General features: G+C 55.7%; 7 protein-coding genes across 7 annotated transcripts in view; 4 read left to right on the plus strand and 3 right to left on the minus strand.

Moving 5' to 3' along the window:
* Window positions 1–5766, plus strand: part of MONBRDRAFT_33460 (uncharacterized protein) — a gene marked incomplete at its 5' end in the record, with an annotated part of 6488 nt that extends 722 nt beyond the window's left edge. Inside the window, 11 exons of the mRNA XM_001747849.1 lie at window positions 495–776; window positions 934–976; window positions 1060–1235; window positions 1385–1469; window positions 1619–1861; window positions 2003–2142; window positions 2252–3339; window positions 3496–3626; window positions 3993–4484; window positions 4567–4635; window positions 4902–5766. Of these exons, the coding sequence (XP_001747901.1) occupies window positions 495–776; window positions 934–976; window positions 1060–1235; window positions 1385–1469; window positions 1619–1861; window positions 2003–2142; window positions 2252–3339; window positions 3496–3626; window positions 3993–4484; window positions 4567–4635; window positions 4902–5408 (3256 nt within the window). The 3' untranslated portion in view covers window positions 5409–5766. The remainder of the gene's footprint in view (window positions 1–494; window positions 777–933; window positions 977–1059; window positions 1236–1384; window positions 1470–1618; window positions 1862–2002; window positions 2143–2251; window positions 3340–3495; window positions 3627–3992; window positions 4485–4566; window positions 4636–4901) is intronic.
* Window positions 5767–6143: 377 nt separating this feature from the next.
* Window positions 6144–7922, minus strand: MONBRDRAFT_38072 (uncharacterized protein; the record flags this gene model as incomplete). Its single annotated transcript, XM_001747935.1, has 3 exons — window positions 6144–6425; window positions 6691–6774; window positions 6888–7922. The coding sequence occupies 3 exons, from the start codon at window positions 7920–7922 to the stop codon at window positions 6192–6194; spliced, it is 1353 nt and encodes a 450-aa protein (XP_001747987.1). The 3' UTR covers window positions 6144–6191.
* Window positions 7923–8742: 820 nt separating this feature from the next.
* Window positions 8743–10246, plus strand: MONBRDRAFT_10201 (uncharacterized protein; the record flags this gene model as incomplete). Its single annotated transcript, XM_001747850.1, has 3 exons — window positions 8743–8867; window positions 9308–9564; window positions 9807–10246. The coding sequence occupies 3 exons, from the start codon at window positions 8743–8745 to the stop codon at window positions 10244–10246; spliced, it is 822 nt and encodes a 273-aa protein (XP_001747902.1).
* Window positions 10247–10978: 732 nt separating this feature from the next.
* Window positions 10979–13161, minus strand: MONBRDRAFT_33461 (uncharacterized protein; the record flags this gene model as incomplete). Its single annotated transcript, XM_001747936.1, has 8 exons — window positions 10979–11343; window positions 11524–11711; window positions 11856–11958; window positions 12035–12183; window positions 12287–12488; window positions 12565–12619; window positions 12769–12811; window positions 12907–13161. 8 exons carry the CDS (start codon window positions 13159–13161, stop codon window positions 11040–11042), a joined length of 1299 nt encoding a protein of 432 aa, XP_001747988.1. The 3' UTR covers window positions 10979–11039.
* A 521-nt stretch (window positions 13162–13682) lies between these two features.
* Window positions 13683–14287, plus strand: MONBRDRAFT_10203 (uncharacterized protein; the record flags this gene model as incomplete). The annotated part of the gene is made up of 2 exons (XM_001747851.1): window positions 13683–14112; window positions 14202–14287. 2 exons carry the CDS (start codon window positions 13683–13685, stop codon window positions 14285–14287), a joined length of 516 nt encoding a protein of 171 aa, XP_001747903.1.
* A 544-nt stretch (window positions 14288–14831) lies between these two features.
* Window positions 14832–16815, minus strand: MONBRDRAFT_33462 (uncharacterized protein; the record flags this gene model as incomplete). Its single annotated transcript, XM_001747937.1, has 7 exons — window positions 16400–16815; window positions 16115–16198; window positions 15732–15956; window positions 15565–15636; window positions 15372–15454; window positions 15102–15260; window positions 14832–15003 (listed from the first exon to the last, which is right to left on the minus strand). Exons 1-7 carry the CDS (start codon window positions 16673–16675, stop codon window positions 14832–14834), a joined length of 1071 nt encoding a protein of 356 aa, XP_001747989.1. The 5' UTR covers window positions 16676–16815.
* A 1170-nt stretch (window positions 16816–17985) lies between these two features.
* On the plus strand, window positions 17986–23625 carry MONBRDRAFT_10205 (uncharacterized protein; the record flags this gene model as incomplete). The annotated part of the gene is made up of 5 exons (XM_001747852.1): window positions 17986–18170; window positions 19270–19348; window positions 19399–19426; window positions 19755–23284; window positions 23437–23625. The coding sequence occupies 5 exons, from the start codon at window positions 17986–17988 to the stop codon at window positions 23623–23625; spliced, it is 4011 nt and encodes a 1336-aa protein (XP_001747904.1).
* Window positions 23626–23655: the final 30 nt, after the last annotated feature.

Raw genomic sequence — 23655 nt, forward strand, 5'->3', positions numbered from 1 at the left:
GCTGCCACACATTGTGGCCTCGTGCATTCGACCTGCACTCTGGTGGCAGCAGTCTGCTTTCCCTTTTCGGCTTGGATAGCGGGGTGCTGGCTCCTCTCGCGGGACTCTGATTGTGACAAGCCCCGCGTACGGTCGAATCATCGTTCTTCAGCGCCGCTCTCATTCCAAGAACACACACACACACACACACACACACACACACGAGCTCAACGCTGTTGGTGACGGGGACCAGAAGGGACAGGTGTAACCAACCTCGCCCCACGGCTGCTGCTGCTGCCGCAGTCATTGCTCGTCGACCCACGTTTCATCGTCGCGCACGGCACCACGGACAACCATCATGAACAAAGGTCTGCGGCGGCAACAAACACATCTCCTTTTACCCCCCCTCGCCACCAGCGGCACCCTTGTACCGCTGGTTATCGTGGGCTCGTCATGAAGACCCTGGTGGTCTTGGCCCACCTCCTGGCTGCCTGCGCATGGCTTCCATCCCACAGCACTGCCGCCCCGCTGCTCTACGTCGCTACCCTCCCCAACCAAAGGCTTGCCACCACGGTTGCCGACTGCGCCAGTCCCCTCGCTGCTATTGGTTGGACCCTCCACCAAACCCCACAAGTCTCCAGCTATGACCTCTGTTTGATTTCCTCCCTTGTCAGCGACCCCGACCTGCCCATCTGCAACCATACCCTCTACGTGGACCAAAGCTTCGATGCCTACACCCAGACCCCAGTCATCCTTCAGCGTCTCGCCCTCTACAATGCCGTCCTCATACTTTGCAGGTACACGCCGCAAACACGCCATCTCGACACATACAAACACACCAACTCGATGCGTTGACTGATCCAGCCACCAGCCACCACACCACAACCCGTCACCATCCATCCCAGACATGGCTCGCGCTAGCCCTACCTCAACTTGCCTTGCATGTGTTTGCAGCCCCACCTCGACTCAAAATGAACTCATCTCTAATTTCATGGAGGTTCGCTGCCCCAAGTCATGCCCAAAGAAGCTCGCCCCGCTCCCTCTGCCCCCGGTGATTCACCCAACACATGTGACCATTAGTTTCAAGCCAACGTCACCTACGAACTCCTCGACATCCAAGAGTGTCCCAGCCCCAGCCCCGCTCTTGAACTGGCTGTTAAAGCACCCGCCGTCATCATCTTGGACATCAACCTCAATGTCCAGCAAGCTGTCAATGCGCTTCTCGCCCTACGCTCGCGCAACTGGCTTCAAGAACCGTACGACGCGCTGCCATTATCTCAAACGCCTTTCCCCGTGTGTATGTTCCGAGTCGGCCCTGCACTTCATCAAGGCTCACCCTGTTGTGATTGCCATTTTCCACGCTACCCTTTCCTCCCGCGTTGGATTCCCGCATCAACAAGCACAGTGTACCCGTTCTCTTTGCGGGACGTTTTTACGCCGAATATGAGGACATTATCCTTTTTCTTGGCGGAATCGATGTCAATCTAGCTGTATGCTCGCGCACCCATGCTCTTTCCACCCATGCTCGACTGAATGGTCACACGCATGACAGTCTCTTCCAATTGCCCCCCGCCCCTTCACTATGACTAATCCTCTGCTGTGCGATTGCCATTGTATGCATTTGCGACACCTTCCACAGGAGCAAGTGGCCAATCATGCTATGCTTCTTGTGCCGCCATTCCAAGGGCTGGAGAACCTCTGCGTGCCGGGCAGTGCTTTGGATGATATCCTGCGACCAACAGCAAATGACATTGACCTGCTCGACCCTGCCATTGACGAGATTGTCATCTCCCGCCATCGCTTCACACTCACGCCACCACCCGCAAATTTTGATTTTGAATTACGACGGCCTGAGCTTGTATTCCCTGCTATGCGCCGCGTTGTATGTTCCTGGCTTACTGCTCACACTCCTCCCGTTGACTTGACACCCATCGCGTCTGTGGGGGCCCCTTGCCTGTTCGACCTTCTTTTTTTTTTTTTTTTTTTTTTTTTTTTTTGCTCAACCTAGTTTTCTCCGGTGTAGAACAATACGTGGACCTGTTTCGACGGCGTTACCGGCCTCTTGACGCCCATACCCAAGCTTCTTCTCGGCGGCTTTCCCGCTGGCAGCTACCCCATCTCGCGAAGCGTCGCTCGCATTACTATTGAAAGTGTCATACCCATGTGAGTCCCTCTGCTGACAGCGCCCTTTGTCTTTTGGCATGCCACGTTGCAAGTATCTGCACCCCCCGTCTTGCTGGCTGATTGCCTCATCACATCCGTGTGCAAATAGCATGGAACCTGACTTGGCTTTGCGACACGAACTTCAACTGGAAAGTTTGGCTGCCTCGGCCAACGCCAGCAATGGCCTTGTCTCGCTGATACCCACCCTCGTTGATTGCACTGACCTGGATCAAAGTGGCGCCCCCCCAAACGTGCTCCTGCTGCACGCCCATGCGTGCCCCGACTACGATGGCTGCGATGTGCCATACCTCATCTTTGACGACTTTACCGACACAGACATGACCTGCGGCATCCAAACCCGCTCGCTTGACGCTTGGTTCTCCGTGGTAGCTCATGCACTCGCCTCAGCCGGCCTGGATACCATCTTGCTCCTTGTGGTTGACTATCTACCCACCATCAACATCAGCCATCTCCTGGAGGTGGCAAATCTGGTTGTCGATGATGTCTTGAGTCTGAGCTACAGCATTCAAGCACCCGAAGAAGTCGAGGTCGCTTATCGAATCGATGAGTGGATTGATGCCCATGCGTTCCGGCCTGTCGTCGTGTTGCTTGAGAACCTTGAGCTCGCGGACATGCTCGAGGATGTCAAAGGGCTTCTTCAGGCTCCAGCCCTCATCTTCATTGGACCATATGGCCCCATCAACAGCTTGGAGCCGAGTCATTGGCCGTGTGCCTTTCAAGTCGGTAATGTCGGCCTGTTCAACAGCTCGGCAACACCCCTCAGCATCCCCTATGACTCACGGATGACATTTGAGCTCGTTGACCAAATTGTCAACGATGCTGCACGCACCTTTGGATTTGGTAGCGATGATGCCCGAACCCGTGCTGCCTTGACCGCCGCCACAGCTGCTTATGTTCTTGAACACACCCACGACCCTGTGGATGATGACCAGAGCAACAACGGCAACGAACCCAGCACACATCGCCACATCGTCACTGAGCAAATATATCTCGTTCGAGTTATAGAAAGCACTTTGATTCCGATCATGGCCATTGACGTGGATACGCACCGCGCCGCCTTTCCAGACATCACCGATCAAGTGGCCTGCCTTGCCGCCACCGCTGCTCCCACTACTACCACCACCACCAGTCCGACAACAATTGATTCAACCCCCACGGCGCAAGCCAGTCGCGGGCGTACGACCTGGTCCACCGAATCTGTTGTCGGCTTGGTGGTGGGCCTGGCAATTGGCATTTTAGTCTTAATCTTGTTATTCATATATTGTTGGCGTCGGCGGCACATTCACAGGAATCGGCTCGACGCAAATTTGCCGAGCAAACTGGGTGCATCAGGGCGTAATCTTGACTTGCGGGCCTCGGGCATTATCAGTCTACATGAGCTCTTTGGCCATGGTATTGAGATGGTGGAAGATCCCAAGCAGCCTGGGGTCACGTTTCTTCGCCTTCTATTGAACAAGACAGTGGTTGGACTTGATGAACAGCTACCGGCTCAGCTGGAGTTGCTGGCCCCTCGTCCGGGCCGCCCGTCAATCCTTGCGCCCTTTGCTGTCACCTTTCCGTATTTGACTCCGTCTGCCTGGCCGCTCGTCTTTTTTCGCGTAAGGCCCGGGGCCCCTCATCATCGTATTTGTGTTTCGTTGTTTTTTTTGTTTTGTTTTTTGTGGTTTTTGTTTTTTAGTTTTTGGGGTTTTGTTTTTTTGTTTTTTGTTTTTCGCTGCTGTTTTTCGTTTTCTCTCTCTCGTTTCTCTCGCCACTGGCATTGATGGTCGAGCTCAAAGGCCCGGTACCATGCTTCCTAGCTCATCTGGCAACGCTTTTCTGACGTGTAGTATGATGAAAGCCTGACCGCGGTGCTGTGCAGCAAGCTGGATGAGACCTTGTCGGCATCTGGACCTGAGCGCCTTCGAGCGGCCAGTGCAGTTACTGGATTGCTGCGCCAACTCTTTCAATCCGGCTTTGCACTTCCCTGGATCACGAGCCAGATGTTAACGCGCAGAAAGGCGATAACAAACGTGAAAAAAACCACCAAGCCGAAGCGGGACCAAGAGCATGGCCACAAGCTCGCCTCTACCTCAACAGCCATCACGACCCTGCCTGACCCCACGGTACCGGACGCTCCAGAATTGGAGACTGCAGTCACACGGCCTGGCACGCAATTCCCACACCATGTGCAGCCTGCTACAGCTGGGAATTGGCAACTGTGCCCCTTTCAACTCCTGCTCAGCCGTGCCGATCAGCGAGATCAAAAGATGCGACTGCAACAACTCATGACCCTTCAGTCTAGTCGCTGGGCTGCACCCGAGGTCTTGACAAACTTTGAGGTGAGCATGAGGGGTCCTCTTGCTCTTTTGAATCACCCCCCACTACTCACGCAAGGTTCGTCCTGTTTCCTTTTTGGTCCAGGTGACTGAAAAGAGCATGGTATATTCTGTGGGTGTGTTTGTGTGGGAGATCATGAGTCATGGTGTCACGGTATGTCCATCGTGTACACCCGGTGTACATGCACGAAGTTATCTGGTCCGTTTCATTGAGGTGATGCTCTTTTGAAGTTGCTCAACAACTTACCCCGAGTATCGCTCCATGATGATACCAAAGGTTCCATACGTGCATCAGCGCTTGTTGGAGGCTCATGATAGCATACGTTCAGGGCGGCGTCTTGAGGTGGGTGCATGCTTTTGAGTCACAAATTTCTGATGCGGCTGCAGGCTCACATCGTGGCTACATCATGGCTGGGATAGGTGACAGCCATTGACCCGGCGCTAAGTACAATGTTGCAGCTGTGCTGGCGGCATCAACCTCATGAGCGACCCACCCTCACGCAGCTGAAGACTGCTTTGGACTTGCTCGCCTCTGGGCAAGTCGAGGGCAAAACGGCGGAGGACGATAGTTCAACTGACGCACGGCACGCTTCACCTACGCCCCAGACCCGTCTCGCTGATGGGCCCATTGCCAGTAGCGGTGGTGTGGCCAGCGGCAGTCAAGTAGGCAGCGGTGTAGCTGCTAGTGGGGCCGCGAGCAGCGGTGGCCAAGGCAGCGGTACTCGAGCCAATGTGCCACCTAGCCTCAGCCCTGGCCAACCGCTTATCAGTGGGAATTCGGATTCGGCTCGTCTGTTTGCCTCGCACTATGTTTCGCGACCCGATGAAACGCCGAGCGTCCAGCAACCTGGGCACTCGAACAACCCGCACACTACCGTGCATCGCCTACGTCAGCTGAGCCACCCACTACACGAAACATCCGTTTAACAGCAATCTGTCAAGTCGCTTTTGACAGAGCCTCAACGCTTGTGCCGTAACTGTGCTTTTCGTTTGTTTGTTTGTTTGTGGTTTTTGATGATTTTTCAAAGGTTTTCTCCTTTTTTTCGGCGGGGTGGGGGATGTGTTTCTTTTTGCTTCCTTCTCTTTGCTTTCCCATGTTTTAAGACAAAGTCTTTATTTGCTCCTTGTGTCATGCGGCCGTCAGGCTCGCACATGACTTGTAGGCCCTCATTAATCGGCTAGGTTAGATCTTCCTCGACACGACGTTTTTCTCCTGCTCCCTGTTTTTCTTCTCAACAATGTTTTCACCGCGCGTTGAAAAATTTTAATCGGATATGAAGAAACTATGTTAGTCTCAAATTCTCAGACCTGCCTTCGCACACAATGTCATATGTGTGGAGACTGCCACACATCATCCTGCATCCTCATCCTTAGCTGCAGGTGTAGAGTTTGACTTCACTTGAATAAAACGGCCAAAAAAACGCACAAAAAAAAATAAGAAAAAAACAAAAATCTTTTAACATGTAAGTTGCATTAACATGTAAGTAGAACTATGGGTCTTCATAAGATTCAGTGACTCATGCGTTCTTGCCCTGGAAGTGGTTTGCCTGCCGTGGGGTAACAATCAAGGATTGGGGACCAAGGGGGCCAACATGTGATCGAGGTTCCCAGGATGCCTAAAGTGCACAGCAACAAGAGCAAAACTATGTCTGACTGCAGATGTACATTCGGATGTTTTCGATTAGTGGTTTTGCTGGCGTGTTCTCCGCGCTACTTTGAGTGTTGTCTAGCAGAAGGAAAAGACCTCTTGGGTTGCTGCAAGCTGAGGGTAGAGAGTTGTTGCCGTGCTGCTGGTAGCAACGATGTATCTCCAAAGGTGAAGGCGGTTTCCAACTTGGGTTGAGGCATCATGGCCATCATTGAGGGTGTCTGGTCGCGTAATACTTTGTTCTGAAAGTTCAACCGGTCTTTCACGGTCTTCAAGTCCCGGCGAAGCGCCTCGTTCTGCGTTGCATCATCGTCAGGGGTCATTACCAGCAAGGTTGGTGAGCTCGTATCATCATGCTTTTGTTAACCAAGGCATTGGCTGTCAGGACGCGGTGGATCAAAGCACAACGATGGCATCCCTCGCCAAAGATGGACACCCACAAACAGAGCCAAGAAAAAAAAACAAACAAACAAAAAAAAAAAAAAAAAAAAAAACGAAACCAGGTAGAAGACAACTACCACACCACACTGCCATAAAGTGGAGGTTGCATTCAAGCAATACCTCGGATTGCAATTTTTGAATGCGAGTCTCAAATGCTTGGCGAAGTGATTTGGCAACACTGTCCACCCCCGCTTGTAAAAAGTCCTGCCAATGGTCAGAGGTGTGCGGGGGTTAGAGGCAGGTGATCAAGGGGTGGCAAATGTCACGATGGCGCCATGGCAGGAGCGTGGACGCTGCAGTCCAAGGGTGAAACGGACCTTGGCAACCATCTTGTAGTGGGCAAGGCAGTTGTGTGAAACGGCGTCAGCTCCTGGGATGAGCTCGGCACCGCAGTGCTTTTTGGTGCATACGTAAACGTTGCGCCCGCACGCCCGGGCATGGACGTGAAGATCCAAGGGCTGAACGTCCTCTTTACATCGGCGGCATCGTTGCGACTGCGCGAAACACCCTTGTACATGCAGCTGCAGATCCGCAAACGGGCCTTTGAATGTACAGCCGTTCTTGGTCCACGGGCATTCGACCTGGCAAACGCATGCGAGGTGTGAGCAAAGATCGAGCGCGGGTGGGGCGGCAAGGGTTGGCCATTGTGCAGGGTGGTTGCCAGCAAGAGGGAAGGAAGTGTCCTTCCATCGTGCCACACATCGTGTTACAACGCTCACTTGATATGTAGCCAGAATGCGTTGAGCAGCGTTGTCTTTGTGATCCTGGAAGCGGCAACGACAGACTGGACACTGACGAAACTGGCTCTTGGTCTGGCACTTGTTGCAGACGATGTGCTGGCCTTGATGGGAGCAAACGCTGAGCTGCCCATCGAAATCAAGGCAGACAGAGCAGATCAAGTCCTTGAAGAGTGGGTGCTCATCCTGCACCCATGATGCGAGTTCCAAGGTCACAGGCTCAAAAGACACGGGCCGGGGAGCAAATTCACCCGGCTCTGGCATGTATTCCAAGGGAACAGGGGCATGTTGAGTGGCGACTGGAGCGGCACCGCAATAGCCAGTTTTGGCTGTGGCAAATGTCGTCCGAATCGCTGCTGTGCCTGCGTTCAGGCTCGGGGCCGTGCCTGCGGGCCAAACTGTTCCCCGGGTACTGCTGCTGACCGAGGCGGTGCTTGCGGTGGACGGCTGATTCAAGGCCGTGGCCGTGGCCAGCGATGTGTTTACCGAGCGTGACGCTGTCCTCAGATCGGCGGCAGTTGCCTGTGCTGATGCTGCGTTGGTGCTGGTGCCGCTCGGGCGGGCACCGTTGGTTTGTGAAGCGCACCCACGTCCAGCTGAAGCATTCGTGGCCATTGCCTGCAAGGGAATGAACACACAACCCAGTCGATGTGTTGGTTGTGAGGACGGTGCGAGTCAAGGAGGCACATCCCTTGCTTTGACCAAGAGGAGCCGATGCCAACTTACTTGCAAGTGCTGCGCCAACAGCAAGCACACTTGTTACAAGCAGCAGGAGCTCAAGTCGGCCGTCAGGAGCAGCCCGGTCTTCTCTTTGATGTCAGACGAGGTACGAGCTGACCGATGAGCAACGTGACACCTCTGCGAGCTGGCCGCAGCTTCCCGTGTTGGCTTGAACTCGTGCACATGAACGGGTACCAAGAACGTCGCCACGCGGCTGCCAAATGCGCGACAATCAGAGAAAAAAAATCGAGAGAGAGAGAGAGAGAGAGAGAGAGAGAGAGAGAGAGAGAGAGAGAGAGAGAGAGGGAGTGAGAGAGAGAGTTTGAGAGAGTTTGAGTGAGTTAGTTTGAGAGAGTTTGAGAGAGAGAGAGAGAGTTTGAGAGAGAGTTTGAGAGAGAGTTTGAGAGAGAGAGTTTGAGAGAGAGTTTGAGAGAGAGAGAGAGAGAGAGAGAGAGAGAGAGAGAGAGAGAGAGAGAGAGAGAGTTTGAGAGAGAGTTTGAGAGAGTTTGGGAGAGTTTGAGAGTTTGAGAGTTTGAGAGAGAGAGGGTTGAAAAAAGCAAAAATGCAAAACACCACATGTAAGAGTATAAAAACAGTTAGGGAAGCAAATCTACCACATGTACTCGAAAGAAAGAGAGGAGAGGGTTCAGAGAGAGAGAGAGATTTTCTTGTGTCGTAACACGTGTGTGCGAGCGATTGAGTGTGTGGAGTCAAAATGGCAGCGCAAAGTGGGGAGGAGCAAAAGGCAGGGGCAACGGGTTTGAAGGCATCGGGGGCCGAGGGAGAGTTTGGAACACGCTTCCTTGTTGATCGGGCTCAGGTTTTTCAGCACAATGCTTGGTACGTCCTCAAGGCGATGGTGGCTTTCGGTCGGCAGCTTGCGGCCGAGCAGCTCATGGGGTGTTGGTCATGTCCTGGCCGGTGCAGGGATCAAGTTCAGCCCTCAGAGGCCTTTTTCGAATCGGCACGCACCATTTTGGACCAGCAAGCACAGAATCCCGTGCCCGAATCTGAGCTAGGTCGCTTCTTGGCTTGGCTCTGCTGCAGCATCTGGGCACCCCCCATCTGTTGATGCGACAGGCGAGCAGTTCTCACTTGCACTTGGTTGTCTGTGGTCGTGGGCCGGGTGGGGCCATGTAGCGCTGTATCATGACGTGCCTGCTCAATATTGGGACGACTTTTACAGCTGTCACACCAACAAGTGCGGGATGTGCACCATCACGCATCGCTTTGCTGCCCGCTGCCTCGGTACTGACGAATCATCCTGCACGTCAACATAGGTTCTTCAAGGACCGCAACTGGCTGAGCAAGGAGGTGCCAGAACTTTTTCTGTCGGCAGAGGGGCTTCCCACTCCCGACGATCAGTTGGTAGCTTTACCGCTGGCAGAAGTCACGCAACGAGAGGAGGCTGCGGCCCGGGATGCACGGCAGGAGCAGATTCAGCGCCTCCAACGACAACACCATCCGCGTCATCGCAAGGCTATTCAGGATTTGTTTCCGATTGCAGAGCGCTTGACCCGCCAGGCCCTGAGCCGAGGTACTGCGGCCGTGGCCTGGCCCGGAAATCGAGCTCAGTTCAGCGCACATGCGCGCCGTCGCATCCTAGAGGTGCGCAAGCTGCAAGCCGAGTCAAGACGCCGGCCCGCCTTGGCTCCTCAGAAACAAATGTGATTCGCTTGCAAACCTTTCTGATCCGCCACAATCCTGTGCGGCCTCCCTTTTGCTAGGTGGGGTGCGGGGTGGGCAATACCGCGCGACCCATTGTCCATTTCAATCCAGATCCCAACGTCTTCGTGTATGCATGTGATTACGCGCCCAGCGCCATCGATGTGCTGCGAGTAAGGCCGGGTACCCCTCCTCCCACCTCGCGTGCTGTGCGCCTCATTGCCTCTGATTCTTGCGCATCAGGTTTTGATAAAGCTAATCGCATCCATGGTGGCGGCGCCCTTCCTTTTGGCGATCTGACACAGACTAGCCAGTGGTATGATCCGAAGCGCTGTCATGCTTTTGTAGCCGATCTCGCCTCTGCGCAGGAGCTCGACCTGCCCGACAACTCGATTGACGTGGCCACGGCCGTATTTGTTCTCTCAGCGCTCACTCTGGCCGAGTATGTGCAAACTTATCGCTCTTCACCCGCCGGCTTGCATGCGCCAGCAACATATGTAGGATCTCATCACGCGAATGTTTCACTCTTTGTTTGGTGTGGTCTGATAGAATGAAGACAGCGGTGGCTTCTCTCTTCCGTGTCCGTTCTCGCATTGCAGCAGGGTTTGCAGGGGCATAACTTGTTGCACCATTGGTACTGAGCGATTTTACTTTTGATTTCTTGTCTTAGGTGCTGCGTCCAGGCGGCATGCTTTATTTCCGAGACTACGGCCACCTTGACATGGCACAGGTTGGTCTCGAGTCGTGGTGGTATTTTTTTTTTTGGGGGCATATTTGCATCTTTGTTTGCGTCGGGCAAAAGGATGCGAGCGTGCTGCCCCATAATGGGCGTTCCTTGATCAAAAGCCTACTCTGACGCGCTTGGAGATCACGCCGTTTATGCTTTTAGTTGCGCTTGAAAAAGGGTCGCTTACTGGAGCGCAACTTTTACATTCGCGGCGATGGAACGCGCGTCTATTTTTACACATGCGAGGAAGTGGAAGCCCTGGTCCAGCGTCATGGGTTCATGGTCCAGCAGCTAGCGTACGACCAGCGCCTCTTGGTCAATCGCAAGAATCGCCAAGAAATGCAACGGTGCGCCCATCATCATTTCGGTGTCACGCTTGTATCCATCTGTTTTTCCATGAGTGTGTGGGTCGTGAGCAAGTCGTTTTGGCCATGGCACGTCAACGCCGTGCTTATTTTGGCTTTGCTACAGGGTGTGGGTGCATGGCAAGTTTATCAAGCCCGAGTCAAGCTAGGAATGTCCATCAGGGTAGCCAAGGTTTGCCTTTTCACATGTCAATTGACGAGTCTGGTTGAAACGCTGCCAGCAAGCCACCCATTACCATGATATGCGTGCCTACTTCAAGCCTCTGGTGCCTTGATCAGCGGAGACGTGCGAAAGACCGCAGGCCGTTCATCGCCAGAGGTTTCGATCATGCGTCGCAAGAGTCGCGTGACGGTGGTCACGTTCTGGGCTCGGTTTGCGGCCACGGGAACGATGGGGATGTGTTCGGGCACGGTGAGAGCGAGGCGCTCTAAATTGGCTGCGGAAGCTGGCTGATCCATCTTGTTTGCCACGACCAACGTCTGTCGCTCAACCAGAGCCGGGTTGTACGCTTGTAATTCATCACGAATGATACAAAACTGCTCACAACAGTCTGGGCGACTGGGGGTAGGCGGGGAGCATGATCAGTGGCCATTTCAGAGCCGAGATTTAGCATGGGCCGGGTATCAGCAGAAGGTGAAAGGGCAAACACGAATCGAAAATTTTAAAGGTTCATGAGGTTGGGCAGCCGCTTAGGCAGTGGCGGTGCAGGTGTGGACATGACACGAGTTTTGCACGCACCTGACATCAATAATGTAGACGAGAATGCGGTTGCGCTCCACGTGCTTCAAAAAACGGTGGCCCAGGCCCACATTCTGCGAGGCTCCAGCAATCAAGCCAGGCACGTCTGCGATGCGCAACCGAAAGTAATCTGGAAAGTCCACCACGCCGCAATGTGGATTCAGAGTTGTGAAAGGGAAATCGGCAATCTAGATTGTAAAAAGTCACAGCGCCAAGGAGGGCCGGATTGGGCGCGCATGAGTTCAGGACCCGAGCACAGGGGGTGAGAAAATATGCTCGTGTAGGTGCAGCTCGCCGATTTCTACGCTCTTTGATCGGCGTGCTTTACATACCCGCGGGTGCGCATTGGAGACGGCATTGAGAAAGGTACTTTTACCCGCGTTGGGCAACCCAACAAGCCCCACGTCGGCAATGGTTCGCAGATCAAAAAGGTACCTATGCCGAGGCACGCGGTGGATTGGCTGCTGTTTGAGTCAGGGTTCAACTCTTGCGAGCTGCAAGATAAACGCACCGAATGTCTTCACCAGGCTTGCCCACGGCACGCTCATCCATTGGCTGCTGGGCTCGCGTTCGTTCCAGTCCACCCGTGTTGCCACGGCCAGCCGCCCCACCTCGAGCGGCCAGAAATTCTTGGCCAGGCTCGGTCAGATCAGCTACGACCTAGCATTGGTCACGCGACCGGTCCGGTTTACAGTGACATCATGCGAGGCCACATGGCGGTAGTACGACAAGCTCAAGGTGCTTACGCGTGGTGGGAGCTCACCTCGCCGTCTCGATGAATGAGGGTGCCGACGGGCACGCGCATGCGCCGTGGTGGGGCGGCAGCACCCAACATGTTTGCGCTACCACCCGGCTTGCCTGCATAACCCACCATGACGGGGGGCACGGTTGCCAGCGTACTCATTCCACCATCTGCAACAAGAATTACATCGCCGCCTCGGCCCCCATCTGCTCCCTCGGGAAATCTAGCGCCAATGCCAACCATCAAGGTCCACCACAAATAAAAACACCAATTTGCAAAGCGCGGAGGGAGGCACCTACTTTCTGGTGCGCGCTGAGTTGCGATACCAAGCCACGCAGCCGTTGCCGCCTCGCCCTGCGGTCATCAAGGGTATGGGGCGCCATGACAGTCACGAAAGGCAGGCTAGGCTCGCATTGTTGTGGTGCATCCGGGACAAGGTGGTGCATGTGTGGGAGCCAGTACCACGTTTGAAGCGCAAGGCGTTACAAAGAAAGGCGACATACCACCACGCACGACGATCGACTTGTGATCCACAAACTTGACATCCTATGTGCAGCCATATGAGGCAAGAGTCAAGGTGGGTTGGGCCGTTTTCATCAGGGCCGGAGAAAGCACGATGGTGGCTCGAGCGCGAGGATTACCTTTTCATGGCTTTCAATGACGGCCGAGTCCCCACCAAATGTCACAGAGGCAGCGGCAGGCCGATGACCGCTCAAGCTAAGCTGGCGCATCGAGGTCAACACGGATGCACTCGCCCGAGTCAGTCCCGACCGAGCTGCTGTCATTGAACCGCCAGAGCAGAGAGTCTCGTTCGACCAGATACTCAGGGTCCGGCGCCACACAGCGGCCCAGCGCGCGGGCTGACAGCACCCTAGGCCGACTCGGACAGCGGCCATTCTGATGATGGCTGAGAGAACTTGAGGGAATGAGAAACTCGAGCGGGGTCGGGGAGCTTGAGACAGAGAGCTCGAGTCGGCGCAGCGAGCGCGAAAGCCTGTGAATACGCGGAGAACTTGAGCCTGACTGGGGACCTGGAAGCAATGAGCACACGCATCAGAGAGCACGAGACACTGCCTCAAACCCTGAGAGCATGAGTCAGAGAGCTTTCGAATCCCAGAGCCAACAGCCTGGGAAGCAAGTCCCGAGGGGGGCGGGGAAGCCAAGGAAGTCGGAGTCACCCGCGTGCCGGAGAAGAGGAATGAGCACAGCAGTGTGATGTTTGAACGTTGACTTCCCTTTGACTTTGATCTTCAAGTGTGATCCGCCACGGGAAAACCAGGTAGCGCATGCATTGTCTGACATTCAAACAATTGTATGACATTGCATAAACTGTCTGACATTTTATCCAATTGTCAGCATGGCGATGGCGATGGTGATGGCGTCGCGGTGGATGAGGGCGGGGTGTGCGATGGGTGCGATGGGGGGGGTGGTGGCAGCTCAGGGAAGGGGGTTGATGTTGGGGCGTGGGTGGTTTGGGAAGCTGGGGCTGGCTGGGGGACGGGGCTTGGCAAGTGTGGTGGAGACAGCGCAGCTTGTGGCGCGCGACCGTCGTTTTGGTGAGTGGTGCTTCGTGGACCGTATGCAGCTCCGTGAAGCCAGTGGCCACGAGTTTGTGGTGTATCGCGTCGGCCCCCACGATGCGGGCCTTTGCTCTCTGCGTCCCATCGTCTTTGTGGACTTGGCCCCCGTGGATCAAGTCATGACCGTTGGTCGGCCTTGCGTCATGGTGGAGGATCCCGCTGGCGAGAAGCGCCGCCTGCCTTCACCCGTCTCCGGTGACATTGTCGCGTGCAATGAGGCGCTACTGGCAAGCGAGCCACAGGCCCTCCTCGAAAACCCTGAAACAGGTCCGTGTATACGTATCAGATGCTTTGCCTGCCGCGTGGTGGCGTTGGCCATGCCTTCTCGTGACAGTGCCCTCCTCCCGCTGCGTTAGCCTGGTTTCTGGAAATTGCACCCTACTGCGAACCCGACGAAGACGACGAGGACTGGGCTGCCCTCGCAGTCACCCCGCCAGTCTAGACATTTGGCGCTCATTTTGTTTTCCACCATCGAGCTGACGCTTGGCCTTTTGGCCAATCTTTTCCTTTTTCTTTCCCTTTACTTCTGTCCACGAACCGGCTTGGTCCTCTTGTAGCAAGTGTAGGTGTGGGTGTCCAAATCCTCAAGCACGGGCTTCATCACTTAACAGGCACCGAGTGCCTTGAGTTATTCACAATTGCAAGTAGAACTAGCACACCACAACGCTTGTCATTTTCCTTTTATCGTGTCCCGCCAGGGCTGACAACAGCGATCGAGCCTCACAAGACACGCGGGACAATACTCGGGCGGTCGACGTGAGCAATTTGCCAATGTTCATCATCCCCATGTGGCCGCAAATCAGTTAGGAGTTGACCCGCTCGAGCATCAATCACGGTCACCAAAGCCTACACCAGCTCACCGGGGCGTGGTGGAACGCACATCATCCTTATGAGCCTTCACAAGCAGTGCAGTGTACAGGCGGCTGAACAGGCGACAAAAATAAAATGTAAAACAACGCCTCTCCAAGTCTGTATTCAAGCTCGACTCATCCTAACACGCCACAATGCTGTACCTTGAGCGGGCCTTGGGGGGCATTAGGTGCCACAATGGCTGGGTTGCCCCACAGGTACATTTCGTCCGGTAAAGGTTGAGTCGAAAGGTGCTGGGCCAGCATAGCGACACCCTGGCTGTCAATCTCATTGTGCTCCAAGCTCACCCTGTGTTCAGGCGTTTGCAGCAGGCAAATAAGCGGCACGCAATCAGTCACCTCCTACCACCAGCGGACAGCGTCAGCCATTGGTGCATTGCAGCTTACGCTTTGAGATTGGTTTTGAGAAGGCAGGGTAACAGCTCCTCCACGCCCAAGGTTTGAGCCCGATTGTAGCCCAAGTCAAGGAAGCGAAGACCTTTGCCCGTCTCCTGTCGTGCCAGGGCCCGACCCAGCTCTGCTACGCCGTCGGGTCCAATCCGATTGCTATTGGTTCGAGCGCCCGGGTCAGAAAAAATGCCACATCATCGGCAGCAGCAGCAGCCCTGGCACGGGGCGGGGGTGCGCAAGGAGCATGCAGGCACGTTGTCAACGTACTTGCGAAGGTCAAGACCCTGAAGTGACGTATTCTTCTGCAGAGATTGCGCCAGGCGCGCAGCGCCAAAATCCGTAATGCCATGCTACTCGCGTCATGTCGCGCATGGTAGGCATGAGATCATCGCTTCATAAAGCGCACAAGCGCGAGGAAGAAGGGCGCGAATTTGCGCAAATTCAGGATGTGGTGCGATACCTTTTGAAGAACAACGGTTTTCAGCACCGTGTTGTCCAGAAGCATTTCTGCGGCATGCACTGCCGTCTCCTCCTGCCAGCAGGCGGATCATGGGCCAGACAGGTCAGAACAAAAGGTGTAGACGTCAGCTCAACCCGCCTTGCACCGTGCAGGACTGCCGGGCCTACCTGCGTGGAGAACAGGTTAGGCCGACTCAGGTTCACTTCTTGCAGGCTCGGATGAGTTCGCAATACGGTAAAGTAGGCAATGCACGAGGTGATGTCGTTATCCGTCTGCGCAACGTTGAGGGCCGTCAGCTTGTGGTTGACTTGTAGCATATTTGCAAGCGCCAAATTGCCTTCACTGCCCAGGCGATTGTGGCTCAAGCCTAGACGCTGAACCGTCTCATTCATCTATCCCATGCCCCACACCAATGCACCCAAGCATTCAAGCAGCCAAAGCGCCCAAAGCACACAAACACCACAGCGCGGTCAGGCCAGTGGCTCAGGGTCATGTTTGGCTGGTGGCGTACGCAGGGGTTGGTTGGTTGAATTGGGGCAGAGGGCTTAACCTGAAACGCGAGCGCCAGGTGACCTGCGCCTTCAGCCTGAATGTCATTGCCATCCAACAGGAGTGTCTTGATGGTCCGATTCATCTGTCATGTTCCCCGCCAGCCCATTAACATCAACAAATAGGAGAACAGCAGGGTGAGCCCTCTTGTCAGCCAAGCAATCAATGAATGGAGCAGGCGAGCTGCAACAGGTAGTCAGGGACAAAGAACAGCGGGGCAGCTGTGGGGGCAAGATTGGTTGGCCAGGCTTTCAAAAGCAGCAGAGCATTGAAGGGAGGGGCAGACCTCGAGCATTTCGGCCAGGGCTTCTGCGCCCTTGTCGGTGATCGCATTGTAGCGAAGGTCTAATACGGTTACGCTTGTATCATCTCGCAGAGCCTTGCCTAGCGCTTGGCAATGCTCATCGTTGATCTGAATGGGTGGGAGGTTGGGCTGCAGACTCCCCTTGCCACGGAGGCGTAGCGTGCGCGAGGCCGTGTCGAGGCGTGCGCTGGTGAATGCCTCGAGCGGCGTTAGATGGTAAAACTCGCAAGCCAGCTGATATAGCTCAACGATGCCCATGGCTACTGTGACAGCACCAACACCACACGACGGCCCAAACTCTCCTCAAGTGATCAAACGCAGGGATACACTGTGAAGTTGGTACTAGAAGGTGGCGGCAATGGCCGAGAACCGGCTTCGGGAGGCTGAGCTGCGCCGGCACACGGGCACACCAAAGAATGCGTCGTCAAGACTCCTTTTGTCAACAACAGCAGTTGTGGCCAAAACTAATCCGACTCATCCTGAATAGACAGTTTATGATGATACAGTTGAGGTTATTGTTACGCTGTAACGGGTTTGGCTTGAAAGTCGTATCGTGAACATGTTGGGTTATTGCAGATTTTATCAGACTTATTGACGGCTTGCTTGGACAGCAGGGAGCAGCCCGAGCTGGTCTCTCCTGGGTCTGGAGCGGAAGGGTTCGAACAAAGCCTCTGGTTCTGACGCGGGGAGGTCTCCTCCTCCGACTCCCCCACCTCCTTCTCGTGCTTCTTCTGCTGCTATTTGATTGCTAGCGTACCCACCGTGAGAGCTGGCAGCGGTGCTTGCTGAAGGTGAGCAGCAGCTGACGTCTGTTGACGTCGAGTCTGCGACGGCAACGGCGACGGCGGCGGCGGCGGCGCGCACACCATTTCGACGCGCTTCAGGCGCCATGGATCGCGCCCGGCACATTGATGTGCAGCGAGATCGCTATCCCTACTGCATTGTTTGGACGCCGCTCCCCATCATTACGTAGGTGCTTGGCGGCTACATCTTCCTCTTGCGCGCCCGTGGCCAGGTGTCAGGCTGTTTTTCTCGTCTGCGGACGTAACTTTCAGAACGCGCGCCACTCACTTGTTGCGAGCCTGGGGTGCTGCGTTTATATGGCCATGTTACATGATAGCTGGCTGATCCCATTCATTGGCCACACTGGTATTGCAACGTCGGACGGCATTATCCACGATTTTGCTGGCCCCTACTATGTTTCGGTACGCAAGGGCGCTTGTGCTTGTTCATGACTAGCTTGGATGCGCATCAGACTCTGCGCCCAAGGAAGCTTGGATCGAGATACATTCGCCAGTTTGACACTGTTGGCCTGTGCGCCCTCTCCATGGTGACAGGAGGACAACATGGCTTTTGGCCGACCAACCAAGTGAGTGGCGCAATGATGGCGGGGTTCAGGTGGTGGAGCGCAAAGGTTCAAAGGCAACGATGTGAAACGAAACATTGGCTCTGCTCTGAGAGCCCACAACCGAGAGCCGGGCCCACAATAGCTCATGTAACAGCCGTCTCACGCCTTCTGAACCAATAGATATGTTCAGCTAAACCCGCTGCGTGCGGCGACAGATACGATGGACTGGGATGAGGCCGTGACAACGGGGTCCAAGGAGTATCGCAAACGAATGCACAACCTCTGCTGCGACAATTGTCACAGCCATGTGGCTTGTTGCTTGAACAACATGGGCTACGGCGGCTCGCGCTCCTGGAACATGATCAAGATTGGCATCATGGTGACCCTGCACTCGAAATACGTCAGGTGCGCCATTTTTTTTTTTTTTTTTTTTTGTGTTTTCGTGATGGTTCTGCGCAATTCTTGGCGACCCTATTCATCCGCTCTGCTCCGGATCGGGTCAAGCCTTGGGGGCAGCGCCTACCGTAGCCGTCTCTCACACATGCAACTTGTGCTGCTGGCTTGTGTCACACAGCTTTGGCCGCTGGTTACAGACATGGCTACCGTTTATGGTGATGGCTTTGATCATCATTCTTATGGCCGTACTGATGTAATCCGACGCTGCCCAAGTCGGGGTTGTATCGTCTCCGTGTATTTGTGCTTTTGGTTGAGGAGGTCGCTGGATGGCCGGGCTGCCGTGCGGCAATTCGCGGCCATAAACCCGGCTAAAGCTGTCTGTCCTCGATTGCATACCGAGGGGCCACATACCTTGGTTGCACCGAGACCTGTTCGTCCGTATTGGTAATAATTTAAACGGGAAAAATGTGGTGGTCTTGATACGGTTGTTGACGTTGACACAAAACAAAGAAGTGAACGTCTTGCTTCCGGCAGAGGAACAAAGCACTGACAACTCACAGCCAGAGAGAGCCGCTTGGTTGAGCCACACTCTTGCCCAAAACACACGATAAACACAACGTCGGTCAGAGAGACACCGCAAGTCGATGCTACACCCCAGAGAGTCAGAGAGATTGGAGGGATTCAACGTGGTCACAGGTCTTTTCCTTTCTCTCTCTCTGCTGGTACGATGCGATGCACTCGAGGGTGTACACTGGGCCGCGTCCAAAGGGCAGCGCCGATCCAGTGACGACGGGTGACCGGGATAAGCGGCAGGGGTGAGGGCGAGGGTGAGGTCGAAGATGGGGCAGGGGTGGTGGTGGGGCTCATGTGGAGAAATGCTATCCCGGGTTATCGGGGTCTGGCAGTGCAAGGGGCAGGCAATACGTGTGAGCATGTGGACAAGATGTTGAGGCAGCTCCTGAACGATGTCGTCCTGGCAGCTGGGCAGTGCCTCCCCGGGCCTGATCTGGTTGATACTGGTTGAGAGTTTCTACTTGTGGCTGCTGAGTGTTGTGCTAGCATCCTGTCGTGTCGTCTCATTCTCGACTGCTTCTCTTGCTCGCTGCAGCCCTGGCACATGTTCTAGTGTTGGCGTGGACTTATCTTCCCCGCATCACTTGGCTATCCGCTGGCTACTTCCCTTGAAGGTGAGGCTTATCGATTTCTCGACGCCATTGCTTTCCGTGCCCACGCCCAGGGGCTGGCTGTGCTTGTCAAAGGGGATGGTGAGGCAAGCCAAGCCGCCGTGTGTGCGTGCTTGATCGAGTGACACACGGCGGCTTGATCGAGTGCGAGTGCGAGTGCGAGTGGTTGCGGCTGTCCTTGTCAATCGGCGTCGCTGCATTGGGCTGGTGTGCCGTGGCTGAAAGCCTACGTATCGTGCATTCGTGTTTTGTCTTTCTTTTGGATGTGGCTGGCACATTTACGGGCTGATTTCTCACGATCGATCCTTGCCTCTGTTGCTTTGATGCTGCTATCTACGCCTACCTCTTTTTTTTGGGGTGGGGACCTGTGTACTTTTGTTTTCTTCCTTTTTTTTTTTTCATGTGACAGTGAGCCGACTTTCCTTTCCTTTCGGACTACTACGACACCCAATCATGGACGCCGCTCGCGAATCCGACGCCCCGACCTATGCGGAGGCTTTCCCCGCCCTCGGTGGCAAGGCTGCGGCCCCCGCGGCTCCTGTCGTCTCTGGCGTGCCCCACGTTCGCTCGTCCAACGTGACTGAGGTGAGCTTCGCCGTTCCAATCCGGACTGGCCCTTTGCTCGCCCCAGCTGTTGTGCTCACGACGCCTGCCTCTCCATCCGACCCTCTTGACCTTGATCAGATGTTCCGCATCCCGTATGAGGAGCAAAAGTACAAGACGGACCACCCCTTCTCCCAAAAGGATTTCAACAAGATCCTCAAGGAGACGATCCAAGCGACCGGTGCCAAGATCTCGGCTTCCAACTCCCGCGACAAGACCCTCACCCTGACGGTGACTGGTTCTCGTTCCCAGGTCAACGCCGCCAAGAAGACCGTCCTGCCCAAGCTGCAGACTCAGGCCAGCATTGACGTGTCCATCCCCAAGGAGTACCATCGCTACATCATTGGCACCAAGGGCGCCGTGCGCAAGGAAATTGAGGACAAGCATGCTTGCCGCATCTCCATTCCCAAGACGGATGATCCCAGCCCCGTGATCAAGGTTGTTGGTACCACCGAGGGTTGCCGTGCTGCTGCCGCCGCCATTCAGAAGATTGCGGATGAGAAGGACAAGTTTGTGAACATCGATCTGCCCGTTCTCAAGGCCTACCACCCACTTTTGGCTGGCTATGAACGCTGCAACGTCAACCGCATCATGGAAACCACGGGTGTCAAGATTTTCATCCCTTCCCCCAACGTCGACCGCGATGAGATTGGTGTCAGTGGCGAGAAGGAGGCCGTCCAGGAGGCCGTGCGTCAACTCCAGGCCATCTACCAGGAGCTGCGTCGCACTTGCGGCGAGCTCACTGCCAAGGTGGCTCGTGACAAGCACCGCTTCGTCATTGGCATCAAGGGCGCCTTCCTCAAGGAGATTATGGAGAAGACTGGCGTTGTCGTTGAGGTGCCTCCCCCGGACAAGGAGGACGAGACCCTCATCCTCCGCGGTGAGCAGCCCCGTCTCGTGCACGCCCTCACCATGGTGTACGAGCGTGCCAACTCGGTTGACCTCGCCAAGCTCGATGTGCCTGGATGGTTGCACCGCCGCATCATTGGCAAGGGCGGTGCCAACGTCCAGGCTATTGCCAAGGAAATGCCCAAGGTGCACATCAACTTTGAGAGCGAGAAGGATCTGATTGAGATTGAGGGCCCCACCGCCGAGGTGGCCGCCGTCAAGCAGAAAATTTCTACCATGGCCCAGCAGCTGGCTGCCACGCTCTCCTATGTGGACATTGAGGTGGACCAGCAGTATCACGGTCACATTGTGGGTGTCCGTGGCGCCAACATCCGCCAGATCCAGGACGAGACTGGCTGCGAAATCAACATGCAGCGCGACTCGGACGTCATCCGCGTCGAGGGTACCCCGCAGGCCGTGGCCGCTGGCCGCGCCAGCGTTGAGGCCCTGGTCCAAAAGGTCAAGAACCAGCGCAACATTGACATTATCGTTCCCACCAAGTGGCACTCGCAGATCATTGGCGCCAACGGTGCTCGCCTCAACGAGCTCCGTGTCAACTACCCGGATCTGAGCATCAACTTCCCTTCGCGCGACTCGGGCTCGGAGATTATCAGCGTCCGCGGTGACAAGACCGCCGTCGATGCTGCCGACCAGTGGTTCAAGAAGACTGTCAAGCAGATTGAGGCCGAGAACTACCAGGAGGAGGTTGCCATCTTCCGCCGCTTCCACAGCGAGATTATTGGCAAGGGTGGCGCAGCCATTCGCAAGCTCCGCGACGAGCACAACGTTCGCATCGATGTGCCCAAGGCCGAGGAGGAGAGCGACATCATCCTCGTGACCGGTCTTCAGGCCAACGTGCAGGCCGCTGCTGACGCCATGCGCAAGATCCAGGCCTCCATCGCCAACATTGTCAAGGAGGATGTCACTGTGCCCCAGAAGCTGCACCCCTTTATCAGCGGTCCCAACGGCTCCTCGGTTCGCGGTATTCAGGACGAGTACGAGGTCTCGATCCGCGTGCCCTTCCCCAAGGAGAAGTCGGACACCATCACCGTCTCTGGTCCCTCAGAGAACGTTCCCAAGGCCGTGGCCAAGCTCAAGCAGCTCATTGACGGCGGCGTCGACAACATCAAGATTGTCGAGATGAAGGTCGAGGCCAAGCACCACCGCTTCCTCATCGGCAAGGGCGGTGCTTTCCGCAAGCAAATTGAGGCTGATTCTGGCCTTTTCCGCTTGGCCTTCCCCTCCCAGCGCACCGAGTCCAAGGAGGACCCCAACACTGTCACCCTCATTGGTACCCCTGCCGCCATTGAGAAGGCCAAGGCCCAGATCGAGCAGCGCGTCAAGGAGCTGGAGAGCGTCGTGGACAAGTCGGTTGAGCTGGACTCTACCTACTTTAAGGACATGCTGGCGCGTCGCGCCGCTTTCCTCCAAGACCTGGCTCAGGAGTTCCCCACTTGCCACGTCAAGGTGCCCCGCCCGGATGCCGAGGGCAACTGCAGCAACACGGTGAACGTGCGTGGCAGCCCCGGTGAGGTGGATGCCGTTATCGAGCGCCTCCAGGACTTTATCCACCGCCGCGCCAATGCCATTGAGAAGGGTTACGAGGTTGCCGCCGACAATCTGCCCTCCCTCATGGGTACCAAGGGCGTTCACATTCAGCGCATTCAGAAGGAGTGCCAGGTCAGCATCCAGGTGCCCGACCGCAGCCAGCGTACGCCCGACCAAACGACGGTCGAGATGAAGATCTCTGGTCTGCCCGAGGACGTCGAGCGCGCCATTGCCGAGTTTGAGGCTTTGACCCCTGTTTTGGTGGAGTATGATCTGCCTGCCGAGTACCACCGCTTCATCATTGGCGAGAAGGGTGCCGACATCTCTGCGTTCCAGTCCACTTACGATGTGCGCCTGGAGATTCCCAAGCCTGCCGAGGCTCGCGACTCGATTGGCATCCGCGGTACGCCCGCGGCCATTGAGAACGCCAAGCAAGGTCTTAAGGAGCTGATGCCCAAGCTCGAGGACCTCAAGGCCCAGAACTACACCATGACCATGGAGGTCCCCGCTAGCTTCCATGTTGAGATCATTGGCCGCAACGGCGCCAATGTCAAGAAGCTTCGCGCCGAGTACGACGTGCGCGTGGACTTCCCCCGCAAGGAGGGATCCGACGAGGTGACTCTCCGTGGCTACAAGGAGAAGTGCGAGGCCTGCGCGGCGGCCATTCAGGCCCAGGTGGACAAGCTCAACTCGTACATCATCAAGCCCGTGAACATCAACTCGGCCATCCACCGTCGCATCATCGGCCCCAAGGGTGCCAACCTGCGCAAGCTGGAGGAGAAGTTCTCCGTCTCCATCAACATGCCTCGCGACCGCGACAGCGATCTAATCGAGGTCATGGGTAACGAGCCCGATGTGGATGCCTGCATCGATGATCTGCTTGAGCTCCAGGACGAGTTGGTACGTGCTGGGCCCTGAGTGTTTATGCCTTTGTTTCGCATGCCATGTCATCTCGTCTTTGTTTTTCGGTTCTGATCACCGCCTCGCATCAGAGACTCACCCTTCGCTTTGCCCATGCTTGTTTATCGCCGGGTGTCTTTGTCGGGTGACAGGAGGATGACATTGTCCTGCAAAAGGCTCACACCAAGCCCGCTCGCAGCGAGCCCAAGGCCAAGTCGCAGCCCAAGGCCTTTGCCATCCGTGAGGCGCCCTGGTCTGGCAGCAGCGATGCCAGCTTTCCCACCCTGGGCGAGCAAGCTGCCCCCACCTCGGCCATGGGTGTGTGGGCCACGCGCAAGTAGACACCAGGTGTCCTCATGCTTTTTTTCCGA

Source organism: Monosiga brevicollis, genomic scaffold, assembly GCF_000002865.3.
Source record: "Monosiga brevicollis MX1 MONBRscaffold_19 genomic scaffold, whole genome shotgun sequence".
Taxonomy (NCBI): Eukaryota; class Choanoflagellata; order Craspedida; family Salpingoecidae; genus Monosiga; species Monosiga brevicollis.